The 12983-nt window shown below is 45.6% G+C and overlaps 2 protein-coding genes across 2 annotated transcripts in view; one reads left to right on the top strand and one right to left on the bottom strand.

Annotated features, from left to right (window-relative positions):
* Window positions 1-4841, top strand: part of LOC123062569 (probable protein S-acyltransferase 16) — a 6322-nt gene extending 1481 nt beyond the window's left edge. The window contains exons 2-7 of the mRNA XM_044486150.1: window positions 2862-2954; window positions 3036-3137; window positions 3217-3294; window positions 3396-3494; window positions 3569-3664; window positions 4268-4841. Coding sequence (XP_044342085.1) covers window positions 2862-2954; window positions 3036-3137; window positions 3217-3294; window positions 3396-3494; window positions 3569-3664; window positions 4268-4405 — 606 coding nt within the window. The 3' untranslated portion in view covers window positions 4406-4841. The remainder of the gene's footprint in view (window positions 1-2861; window positions 2955-3035; window positions 3138-3216; window positions 3295-3395; window positions 3495-3568; window positions 3665-4267) is intronic.
* A 137-nt stretch (window positions 4842-4978) lies between these two features.
* Window positions 4979-8867, bottom strand: LOC123062568 (31 kDa ribonucleoprotein, chloroplastic). Its single transcript, XM_044486149.1, has 6 exons — window positions 8326-8867; window positions 7463-7549; window positions 6990-7337; window positions 6386-6487; window positions 5625-5927; window positions 4979-5439 (listed from the first exon to the last, which is right to left on the bottom strand). The coding sequence occupies exons 1-6, from the start codon at window positions 8641-8643 to the stop codon at window positions 5371-5373; spliced, it is 1227 nt and encodes a 408-aa protein (XP_044342084.1). The 5' UTR covers window positions 8644-8867; the 3' UTR covers window positions 4979-5370.
* Between the last annotated feature and the right edge of the window lie 4116 nt (window positions 8868-12983).

Genomic DNA, 12983 nt, shown 5'->3' with positions numbered 1-12983 from the left:
GGGGGGGCACCAGCTAAAGCGAAAAGGAGCATGGGCCCGCGCTGTCGGCGACACCGGCCGATTTCCCGCTGTTTTCCCCCTTTCCCTCCATTTCCCCAGTGCCTCCCCCCTTCTCACCCGCTGCTCCTGCCATTCTCCCCAGATCCGCCCGCCATGCCGCCGAAGAAGTATGCGCCCCCTCGCCTATCGAGCAGTGCATCGCCGACGCCAAGAGCAACGCCACCAAGAGGGAGGAGAAATCCGGTGTGAGGTGGTCGGCGTTGATGACGAAGCAGGACGTCAAGCTCGACCTTCTCAAGACCAACGTCGCCGCGAAGAAGAGTAACACCGACCTAGCATTCTTGATGGGGGCAGACATGTCGACGATGGACGAGCAGGTGAAGGTGTGGTACCTGGCAGAGCGCGGCCTCATCTTGAACCAGATGTTGGGACCGGCGGCGACCACCGCCCCTACGCCCACGACTATGTCAACGCCGACGCCGAGCTCGAGCACTGAAGCCGAACCCACGCCCATGCCGACGCCGACCTTGGCCAGCCCTACGACAGAGGAGCCTGTCGTTTGATGAGCTCCATGTCTATGGTTCCTACCCTTTTGATCTCCGGACTTTGGCTATGTTCGATCGCCGACCTGTGGCATGATGATCGCTGAACTTGTGGCGTTTTTTGGTAGCGGGAAAGATAACTTCGAATTTTTGTGCGTTTGGGGGGCGAAACCTAGGGGCGCGGCTGGAAACTCGATCGCCCCCAGGCCGGAAAAACCGCCGGCGCAAACGCCAAAAGGCCTTCACCGGGTGCGCTGGGGGGCCAAACAGCCGGAGATGCTCTAACTATACCTATGGAAAGAATTAGTGTTAGCACAATTTTAAGAAACCCGCGTTGTTCCGCACCACAAGGGAAAACACAGCATGCCGACAATGAACCGCTGACAATTTCTTGAAGGATGTCGGAAGGATATAAAAATCCATTCATCATAAAGGGGAGCACAATACTAAAAACAAACTAAAAGAATAAACATAGATTTCTGTTCCCCATTTTCAAGAGCAAAGGTGATGCAACTGATCAAAATCCTGAACCAATGTCGCCATCTGCTGCAGTTGTTAGTTCTGCCTCCTACCAGTGGGTCAGCTTGGATTTTATTTATGATTATGTCATATGACCGGCACCAGTACCGCCAACGACAAACCCTGAAGAACAAGTGGGTGTCGTTAGTGGCAGACGTCAACCATTTGCCAACGTTTGGGTCTCGTGTGACCTGTAGTGGCAAGCAAGGTAATGATGGCATGGTGTACCACTCACCATCCTTAACTTGCACAAAGAATTCACACTCACTAAATGTAACACAGCAGTCATTATATCATTAAACCCCTGGTCTATTTTTAGCTTATTTATCACAGTCTATTAGTATAATACAAGTCTCAGCTCTAACTATAGCTATGGAAATAATTAGTGTTAGCAGTAGCACCATTTTAAGAAGCCTGTGTTGTTCCGCACCAAAAGGAAAAAACACAGCATGCCGACAATGAACCGCTACCAATTTCTTGAAGGATGTCAGAAGGATATAAAAGTTCATTCATCATAAAGGGGAACAACATACTAAAAAACAAAGTGAAAGAATAAGCATAGATTTTTTTTTCCATTTTCAAGCGCAAAGGTGACGCAACTGATCAAAAACATGAACCAATGCTGCGACAGCTGCCAGTTGTTAGTTGTGCGTCCTACCAATGGGTCAGCTTGGATTTTATTTATGCTTATGTCATGACCGGCACCAGTACCGCCAATGACAAACCCGAAGAACAAGTGGGTGTCGGTAGTAGCAGAGGTTAACAATTTGCTGATGTTTGTGTTTCGTGTGACCTGTAGTGGCGTGTGTTATATCCGATTATTTAGCAGGTGGATATGAATCGTAAGGGAAGGATATATAACTCCTGTTGTCTTTGCTCTCAAGAAATGAAAGAGAAATTTGTTTTTTTCCTTAGTTGCTCTCTCTTCCCTCTCAACTCTGCTGTTCCGCTGTATTTTTTGCCTTGCTTCTGTATCTTGCGATCTGCGTCGCAAGGACTTTACAGACTACTGTTGTCAACAAACGGCTTTACTCAACAAACTCTTTATCTCTATTGTTGATCTGTATAAATATTAAGATGTGCACATTTTACTGAGATGTGGTTCTTTTGCTTGCTTCAAGCTGTTGCTGTCAGTGCCTTGTTCGGACTGGTCTTATGGGTTGGAGCATTGGATGGTGCACCTTTTCTGTGTGCTTCGTCACCAAGAGGGATTTTCCGTTTTTTATGTTTATATAGCAAGCTTTTTGTGTTAGCTTTCTGCTGCACAGAACTTCTAGTCTGTAAGAACTTCTCGGGGTTTCCCATAATGGAAAATGGAGGCCCTCCTATTTCTAAAAATAAGAAAATAAAATACCTATCTTTTGCCAAAACTTCTGTGTGTACGTCTGGTATACTCCTGACCCAACATGGGTCCCTGACTGCAATAGTTAATATTTGATTGATGAATAAAAGGAGCCATTTTCAACTGAAGGGTGGGACAAGAATGCACAAAGTTTGATATACCTGAATCTCATACAGATTACTTTTGTTACTTATTCGATAATACATATATCTTAACATAAACTATAGGCCCAGTCTTCCATGGAGTGCTTAATGATGTATGGGTGGACTTGTATGCGCATACATATTACCTGCAGTTAATTTGGCAAGCTTAATCTATGTTACCGAAATAGATGTTCATTGCTGTGTAGTGAAAGCCATGTGAGTGTTTGCTGATGTACAGTAGGATACAACTTACCTTGTTGTCTGTATTTAATTCTTATTAATAATATCTTATCAGCCTCCATGTTGTCATTGCAGGGTGGTGATTTGAGATACTGCCAGAAGTGTTCTCATTATAAACCTCCTCGCGCGCATCATTGTCGTGTCTGCAAGAGATGTATTCTGAAAATGGTGCTGATTATTGACTATGATTCGTGTGGCACTTTTCTATTGCGTGGCTCTTATTCGCATTTGTGCTAATTTTTTATGCAGGATCACCACTGTATTTGGATTAACAATTGTGTTGGGCATGAGAATTACAAAATTTTCCTCGTCTTTGTGTTGTATGCTGCAACCGCAAGCTTCTATTCTTTGGTACTTTAATATCCTTGATTTACTTTAGTGAGTATGCTTGTGTTGTGATTGACCATGAGAAGATTCAAATTTATGTCAGGCTCTGATGATTGGAGGCGTAGTGCATAGTGTGCCTACAGATGAACAATCAGGAATTGATTCTCCAAGAAAATCGTTAGTAAGTGAATTGAAAAAGTCATTTCAGTTTTCAGCATATAAAATGCTGGCAGATAAAACATTCTTCTAGATAACTAACACAAGAATGTAAAAAATGTGCAGGTTATTTGTGGCGTCTTTGTGGGTGTAATGACTTTGGCGTTGTCTATCCTCTTGGTCTGGCATGTTTACCTCATCTTACATAATAAGACTACTATTGAGGTTTGAAAAATAGGATCCCTTCGCTTTGAGGACTTAATTGTTTGCCTATCTATAATGGTAGCTATGGTTTGCAGTACCATGAAGGAGTTAGGGCAATGTGGTTGGCAGAAAAGGCTGGAAATCTTTACCATCATCCATATGATCTCGGTGTCTATCATAATATTGTTTCGGTAAGAACTCTTTCCATCACTTCTCTTTTACACATACCGCAAACACTTCAGCACTCAAGTATGTTTACCATGCAATGGTGCAAATGCCTTGTCAGTAACTTTGTTAATAGCCTCTCTAAGTCCATGACTGCGCTTTCTACCTGTCCATTCAAACGGTGTAAATGCAGTATTCCAGAAAAAAAAAGTTAACAAAAATAAAGACACCATTTATATCTGCAAATTTGGCAAGAAAAATTCAGACCACTATTACATCTTGCTATCTCTTATGTCCAGCATGGTTTATATGGAATTTTTCATATTAACCTTTTTTTTGCGAATATTATTAACCTTTTATTTAGTGTGGAATATGCATATTTTTGCACAATTTTTTGGTACTGCTAATATTCTCATACAGTACATAACTATGAATATTTCAATCTTTTTCGAAATGTGCAAGTGGACACACTTGATAGTGGGGGCATGCTCGCGCGTTCCTAAAATATGGACTTGGTTTTTTCTTACTAAACGCCAGTTCAGAATGCTTCTTAATATGTAAATTTATCTTTTAAAAGTATAACAGGAACCATGGGGCATCAGTTTTCTCAACTCTTTCCCCTATGACAGGTCCTAGGCCCCAACATGCTATGCTGGTTCTGCCCTGTATCGAGGAACATAGGCGACGGCGTTCGTTTCCGCACATCGTATGATATTCCGCTATCGACACCACCATCCAAAGCAGAAAAGCATCTGGCAATGTCTTGAGCTCTTGCATTGAGAGCGTATATTGTGGGATCAAATCTGTGAATCATGCCGCAAGTGTAAGGTACATAGCGAGGGCTGAGGAGCTTCAAGAGTAGTTCCTCCAGGCCCCAGGGATGTATCTGGAGTTAGAAACCCTAATCTAGCTAGTTATTCCATTATACTTTTTGGCCAGCTTGATGAGAAGAATCACCGATGGGCCTCAATAGATCTGGAGTGGCCTGGCTCGCCTGTACTCATACAAAAAGTCTGAACTGAAGAGTCAAAGACTGCTCTGTTGTAAAGTACGTGCCTGTAGTGTCGTTTACCCTGAAGTCCGTATATTGCGTTTTTGTGTCAGAGAGAGTTAAGGGACAAATGTCCTATTTACTCAATATGTATAGAGCTGTTGTGTTATAGATGTTGAATCCGTTAAATCTGTTTACAAAATGTGTGTATACGTGCTGCTACGCATGCTTGTGACCAGGGACAGGGTTTTTCCTGGTCAGACTGGAAAGCAGGCCAATTTTTCTGAAACTTATGCAGCATGTGACGCATGAGAAGCTGCGATGGATAAATTTGGAGGTTTCAAATTCAATTTAGGAGCTGTTTCCCTTGTTGGCCGAAGGCTGCTATGATCATCGAACCGAAGTAGAACTGAGCTCAAATGCGAGCATAAGAGGACTGCCTCAAAGGACGTCTTTTGTGAACATATGCATCTTCTTATTCTGTAGTTTTTACAGCCAGATGAGGCAATGAGAAAAATTATTCCAAGCCCTCACCGGCGGATTTACGCAAGGACAGGTAGCGGACTTTGTTTTAGCAGTGAATACAGCAACCAAGATGATTAAAATTACAGATATTTTTTGAAATACCAATCGTCTGAAACCAAGCCTAATTGCTTATTATTTCTACTCGTCTGTTACAGGGGTAGTAACAGTGAATGCAAAAAGAGAAGCATGGCAAGAAAGCTGATGGAGGCTCTGAATCTAGACCACTTTCACCTTCCTCTCTTCCTCTCTTGCGACTCGCACTCGCAGTTTGCGGCCCCACCAAACCTGCGGACATCAAAATCAAAACATGAAAAATGTGTCAACGACATATTACTCCATTGGGGCAATAAAAATGTTGCTTGGAAATTAGCATCACATCTGCGATGCCGATCGTCCTAGTAAAACCAAATCTGCTTCATCTGTACATACAACAAATGACAGGAAACCAACCGGACTATGCCCTGACTGACCTGCTTGTTAAGGTGCCAAATGGCATTCTCCGATTCCTGCCGCGTCGCCATCGCGACGAAACCGAACGGGGAGCGCCCGGCTTCTCTTCCGCGGTGGTAAACAACTTTAGCACCGACCACTTCACCATAGTCACTGAACAGCTGCTTTAGGTTAGAGTTGCTCACTTTCCAGGGAAGATTGTCCACATAGATCTTGAACGAAGAAGATACTGGTCGACTGGGATGGGGGGACGGTGTTTCTTCTGTCCGGGCACCTCTGGTAGCAGCTGTCTTGTACACAGTCAGGGGCCTGCCGTCCATCTCCTGCATGTTCAGATTAAAGGTAAGTCAGCAAAGCATGAAATTCTCTACATTCTTAAGCATAGCAATTACACGTGACACTGGCCTCGAGAAGTAATAACAACCGCAAGAAGAAAATTATGTCACACATTGCATGATCTAGTATACAAATTGGCAGAATGAGGATATGTATTAGGTTGGGCTTCAGATTAAGGAGTTCCATAAATCAGAAATCAAGGGCACTGTCATGAAAATGATTAACTTTGTATGTAAACCAGAAACCAGTACCACAACACATCACCACTGGATCCTATTACATGAAAGGTGTGCAAATGCAAACAGGGGAAGACATTCCAGCCATACTGCAATCATATGCTTGCTCAACTATGAGCACATGAGCTGCAGCTACGACAAAAGAATAGGCCCCTTTTTAACTTGAGGAGAGTAGCCGCACCAAGTTACCATTTATAAAACATACTCACACGGCGATTGTACATCTCCACAGCCTTCTTGGCCTCCTCAGCAGTACTCATGGTGACAAACCCATATCCACGGCTCTCGCCTGTTTCCCTGTCATAAATGATCTGCACAGACACAAAGTAGAAACTGTGGTTCAGAACAAAGAAAACCCATACATGTCTTAATAACTTTATTGTCTAACCGCCTATCAATAACACTGATGAGACAATTATTTGAGAGTTTATTAAGAAGCTAGAAATGAAAGAGTATAATGACCAAACCAAGTGGCTAGAAATGAATACGTAACGATCTTGCAATCAACCCGCATATCCACACAGCACAAACATCGGTCGAAACAAGATCATACAGGTAGATCTGCAACATAAAGATATCACACAAGCTCACAAAGCAGCCAATTACTATTAGATTCCAGCAGCTTCACCCTATAGATTTCAACAATGTACATGACCAATAACAACAGGGGGAGTACAGAACTGCGTGTCTTGCTACCAGTAGTTGCAGGACCATATTTAGTCGTGCATACACTACTCATGAATCAGGAATATGAGGCACTATTTTCATATATCGGTTACCGGGCAAGGACAATGAAGAGCTAAGAATGCTCACCTCAGAGAACACGACAATGCCGACATCCTTGAAGAGCAGGACAAGGTCCTTCTCGTCAATGTCATACGGTAGGTTCCCAATGCACACCGTGGCCTCCTCGTCCGTCTCGGAGTACCCCTCTGGTGTGTATTCCTCGTAATATTCCTGCTGTCTTGGGGATGGCGTTGTTTGGTACACAACATTCAGGCGTTCCTCCGGATAAGATGCTGGCACACTTTTGCACTTAAATGCCTGCCTCAGTATTTTCCACTTTGTTTCCTTGTCAGTGGCATGGCAATGATCATCATTCAAGAGCCCTTTGCCCCAGTACTTGCATGGAGCTGGAGCATCACATACAAAACAGTAGCACTGCATTTGGAAAACAGTAATTTAATCACATTGTGGAGGCTCAACTGTCTACTCTGCTACGATAATCTTTGTAACCATATTGCGAACAGAATCAAGGACATGGAGTAAAAATGCTTGCTACTTACCATGCTGCAATGCTTTGTGTGAGAAGTGGTGCTGAAGGGCAACTCGGAACATGAATGGCGCAAGTGAGGGAAGTCCTTGCATGCTATCTGCAGAAGCATAGCATGTAAATGTAACTGTAATTGGACTGATAAAGGAATGCTACCACAGGTAAACTGGTGTAGTATAATTCCTTCAGAAAAGCTCTAATTCCTCATGTCTGTCGAATACAACATGAACTGAAACCGCAGAGATTCATAGACAGTAAGGACAGGTAGTCAAGGAACCATATTATGTGCTTGATCAGACAATTTATTTCCTACTCCCTCGGTCCGAGAAAGCTTGTCTCAAGCTTGTCCATCAAATGGATGTATCTAGCACTAATTTGGTGTTAGATACATCCATTTAGGGACAAGCTTTTTTGGACGGAGGGAGTATTTGCAACTTGAATAGTCTAATTTTTGGAAAACCCAATTATGAACCTTCGATGAAAAATTATGATATTTGAATCAACAAGTATGTTATGATGCAACTTCAACGAATCAGATATTGTTTGAATCAGAAAGTATGTTCTTAGCTGTAAACCAAATTTCCAATCGATTCTAAAGCCACAAATTTCACGAAAATTGTGTTATTTGAATCAGATGGTATCTGAGTCCCAACTTTGACGGATTTGACAAAGTTTTCAGCTGTAACCAAAATTCCCAATCGATTCTAAAGCAACAAATACAAATGACCGATGAAATCAGCAGTCTGATCATCTCTTCACGCAGCCTTCAACATAACAAGTTACAGCTTGTATGCTACCCACCAAATGCAAGCAGATGCTCTTGTAAGGATCAAAATGAAAGGGAACAAGCCAATACACTTATACTGTTATACACACCTCGCCTTTCACCGCAACGATCTCCACCTCGCCCGGCAGGCCATCCCCCCTACTCCTCCCCTTCGCACCCGCAACCGCAACCGGCTTATCCGGGTCGCCGTCCAGAACTACGCAGTCATCACCCTCGCAGTCGCCGTCGTTGCCGGCGCGAACGGCACGGGACCTACCTTTATGCCTCCGCGGTGCTGGCACCGCCGAGTCCCCGAGCTTCGCGGCCCATCCCAGGGGGACGGGCGAGCGAGCCGACCTACCGGAGAGCACCTCCTCCTCCTCGTCGGAGCTGCTGATCACCACCACCTCCCGCGGCGCCGGCCCCATCCGCGAGAACTCTGACAAACCCCGACCCGAGGAACGCAATGCTGCTGGCTCCACCGTGGGTGGATTGGATCGGTCGTGGCTCACGGCCGCCGGCTGTGGGTCTCGGTTCTACCGCCGGGAGGGAGGGATGGAACAGAGTGGGAAGGAGCAGAGCACGCACGGCGAGTTCGGCAGCGGGGCCGGCCTGGCTGGACGGGGAAAGTGAAGGAAGGCGGCGCGGCAACCGTTCGCGATTGCGCAAGATGTGGGTCTCGCTGGCAGTCCGGGCCCGTTTGCTTTCGCCTTTTTTTTTTAGCATCAGTACAGACACAAGCGCTCATATACACGCGCATACACTCACCCCTATGAACACACACACGTACACCCTATCCCTATGAGCACCTCCGAGAGACTGAGCCGGCATATCATCTTAGGGCATGTACAATGGTGCTATCTTAGGAGTGCCACGTAGGATAGATGATGAGGTGGAGGAGAAAGAACTCATAAGAAAAGGTTTGTCTTCTCTTATTTAAGAGAAGACAAGAGGTGATCTCTTAGCACAATATGTCTCACCACATTTTTAGGAATTGCTAGTTATTGAAGATAAGACTAAGAGATGACTCATTGTAGAAAAATTTTGTTGTCATCTCTAAATCACATGCAAGATTTAAGATAAGACTATCTTATCAATCATTGTACATGCAGTTAAGATTTACGAAGTCACCGTAGGCGCCTCGTCGTCGACGGGAACGTCTCCTCCCACTGAAAGCGCATCGCCGGAAATTCTGAAATAAATCCAGGAATAATGCGAGCACCAGGATTTGAACCCTGGTGGGTTGGGGATACCACTGTCCACCTAACCAACTCAATCACAAGTTGATTCGCCCGTTTGCTTTCGCCTGCCCGCTCCGGTTTTTTAAATTTTGAATTTTCGTACGTACGGCACAGGGTACTATACTAGTACTACTACGCACGATGTACTACACGGACAGAGTGGCAGATATCTGTGCGTATCCTCGGTGTGCATGCATCTCCAAGGCGCACACTATCCGTTTGTGGACCGTGTCCAGACATTTCCGTGGACACGATACGGGGAGCCTATCATTCAACTATATACCTCAAATTTAGTGGCAGAGTTTTTTTTAAGACTAGACTCACACCTCGTTCTATCAATAGCTTAACGGAAATATTCAATGCATTCGAACCAAACAATCACTGACCAAACTAGGAGATAAGAAAGGGAAGTGAGCGAGTTGGAGCATTAGTAGGAAACCCACCATGGATGCTTGCCAAACGTGACATCTACTACGGGGCAAAAACCTACTAACACCACTCAACATTTACAATACGAGAAGAACCAGGTCTCGGGAAGCAAAAGACCATATAGAATCACCTCAGTAGGCATCAGACCTCCGCATGAAGCAAGGAAATATAAAGCAAGGCATAACAACATCATCCGCGCTACACAGCATAGGCCTCGGTGATAAGGAGCCTACCCCGAGAGCCGAGCGATCTGCCAAGGGCAAAGCCACCTGCATCCAACCATATACCTCAAATGAAGTGGCGGAGCTACGTAGCCAAAGCTGGGCGGACCGGTATGAAGGAAGAACATTATTTTTTTCGTCATGACCCAATTTACTTCAATCCCGCACTATATTTGCTCTTGGATAGTTAGGCCATGGCCCATTTTCGTCACAAGTAGCTCTGCCAGTGCTCGAATGTCCGTCTTTATTGCAATAGTCTTCCATCAAATATCAACACCCTTGAACCAAACATGGTAGCAACGGTCACATTTTACATGGATAACTTTCTATTGGTGCGGCAAGTTGCTCGAAAGATCAATGCTAGGAAGAGTGCAGGAGTGTTCTTGAAGCTTGATATCACTCATGCTTTTGATTCACAATCGTGGCCATTTTTGTTTGAAGTCCTGTGTGCCAAGGGCTTTGGGCAACGCCTGGCTTAGGTGGGTGGCAATCCTGTTGCAGCTAGCCGCCACAAAGGTGCTTGTGAATGGTGTTCCGAGAAGGGGAATTGGGCATGCACGTGGACTACGTCAGGGAGACCCCATCTCCCCGATGTTGTTCGTCATTGTGATGGAAGTTCTGATAGCGCTTATAAGTAAAGCAATGGATGAAGGAATTCTTAGCTCGTACCGAGGAATCACTGCAAACAGTGCCTCTCCATCTACGTGGATAACGTAGCGTTTTTTGTTCGACCCTCCGCGGCGGACCTCAGCTTTGTCACATCTGTTTTGGAAGCTTTTGGAGGAGCCTGAGGCCTGTGAGTCAACTGCAACAAGTCCTTGATGATTCCGATCAGGGGTGACCAACACGACCAAGCGAGGGGTGGAAGACTTGTTACATTGCACGATTGGATATCTTGGGTTACAATTGGCCATCAAGCATCTAACAAAGGTTGAGTGTCTGCCTATGCTCGATCAAGTTCAGCACTTCATACGGCTGGGCAGCGAGGCCTCATTTGGCGACCGAGGAGGCTTGCGTTGGTGAAGTTGGTTGTTGTTGCTAGACTGGTGCACCATCTGCTCGTAATGGATGCACCCGTTTAGATTTTTGATGATAGGTCGTGCCAATGGTGGGCAGTATTTGGTAGCATGGGATACCATATGTCAGCCAACCAGCTATGAAGGGCTTAGGGTTAAACCCTTGAAGTTGCATTCGCTCGCATTCTGAGTGAGGTGGGAATGGATTCGGTGTACGGACCCACAGTAGAGGCCATGGCAAGGCATGTCGATGATGGTGGACTTGGATGCCCGACTGGTGTTCGGTAGTTTGGTGAGGATCATTGTGGGCAAAGGGGACAACATGCTTTTCTGGAGAGACTGGTGGATTCATGGTTTCTCCATCAAAGACATTGCTCCACTTCTTGTTGATCTGGTCGGCACAAAGGTTGTGAACACTTGAACAATAGATCAAGCTCCGATGGATGAACAATGGACACTGGGCATCGGCCCGAGCGACTCCTTCATGGCCCTGCTATAGGTCATGCATCTTCGGCACGCCATTGCCATGGTGCATAGAGATACTGTTGTTCCCTATGCTTTTGCTTGGCCAACTTCGGCCAATGGAGTTTATACAGCCAATCCCACATATCAACACTTGTGCCACGGTCTATGATGGTGCAAAATACCATCAGATCCCTCGGTGTGGCTCCAAGCGCAGTTGGAAGTCTGAGATAGGAGATCACACGAGGGTTTTACCTAGGTCCGGGCCTTCGTAGAGTAATACACTACATGTTGCTTCCTTTGATTATTCATGATGGAGGGATACCTCGTGCGGGGGGTTATAATGGTGTTTGATGTTGCTACTGAGAGTTTCTGTATGAGATTAAATCATTTTGAAGGTTCCCTGGCCTCCCCTCATAGAGACGATGGAGACCTATGGTTTACAGGGGTGTGGATGTGATCTCCTCCCCCACCGCCCTTGTCTTGTAGGGCAAGAAGGTCTCTGGCGCCCTCATAGGGTTCCCCTTTAGCCTTGGGCCTGGTGGATCCCTGGTTGGTTTAGAGGTCGTGCTCCTATGGATGAGCTACCCTCGGTGTATGACACCGCCAGTCCGACTCGATCGCCATTCGCGAGCTGCATCTGGCGGAGTTGGGGCCCTTTAAAGTGCAAAATCTTTGCCTGGCTTGCTTTTCAATGCCGGTTGTGGACCTCCGATAGGCATGCACATCACGGGCTTCAAGACCTCCTTCCCGCTTGTTACACTTGCCTATAGGAAGAGGAAACGTTGACCACATCGTGACACAATGTGTATTTGCAAGGGAGGTGTGGTATAGGAGTTTCGATTTTGTTGCAGCTAAGCGTTGGCTGCCTGACCACTAAGAATACATTCACCGAATGGTGGACTTGATCCAGGAAGCTATTTAGGAGACATGATAGGCGTGGATTCGTCACCCTGGTCATCGAGACAACGTGGGCGCTCTGGAAACAAAGGAACACTAGAGTGTTCGATCGGCCCCACCAACTCAGGAGGCATGTAGACTTATCCCTTCAAATTCCAAATGAGAGCAAAGATTGGAAACTTGCAGGTGTTGTAGGTGGTCTAGATCATTTTGTGAAGAGTTAGCTTAGGTTCTTGGTGTGCGTGTGGGCGACCCAACGATCGATGTCCGTATCCTTCATTAGCCTCATGTAACTACTTTGCTCTAATTTATAAAAATAGCACATATGCCCGTGCGTTGCAACGAGGGAGATATTTTTCGAGAAGCAACGAGAGAGATAAATTATGTGTTCACGAGAAACGGTATCCACAATGATAGGGCGACAGAGCGAAGAGTTGTGGTCTTCTCGCAAGTCATGTTTGTCCCGTGAGATGTTGATAGTGGTGGCATTAGTCGGCAT

The sequence above is a fragment of the Triticum aestivum genome, chromosome 3A (genome assembly GCF_018294505.1).
Source record: "Triticum aestivum cultivar Chinese Spring chromosome 3A, IWGSC CS RefSeq v2.1, whole genome shotgun sequence".
In the NCBI taxonomy this organism is placed as follows: domain Eukaryota; kingdom Viridiplantae; phylum Streptophyta; class Magnoliopsida; order Poales; family Poaceae; genus Triticum; species Triticum aestivum.
Note: the sequence above shows the minus strand (reverse complement) of the source record. Positions and strands in the feature narration are given on the sequence as shown.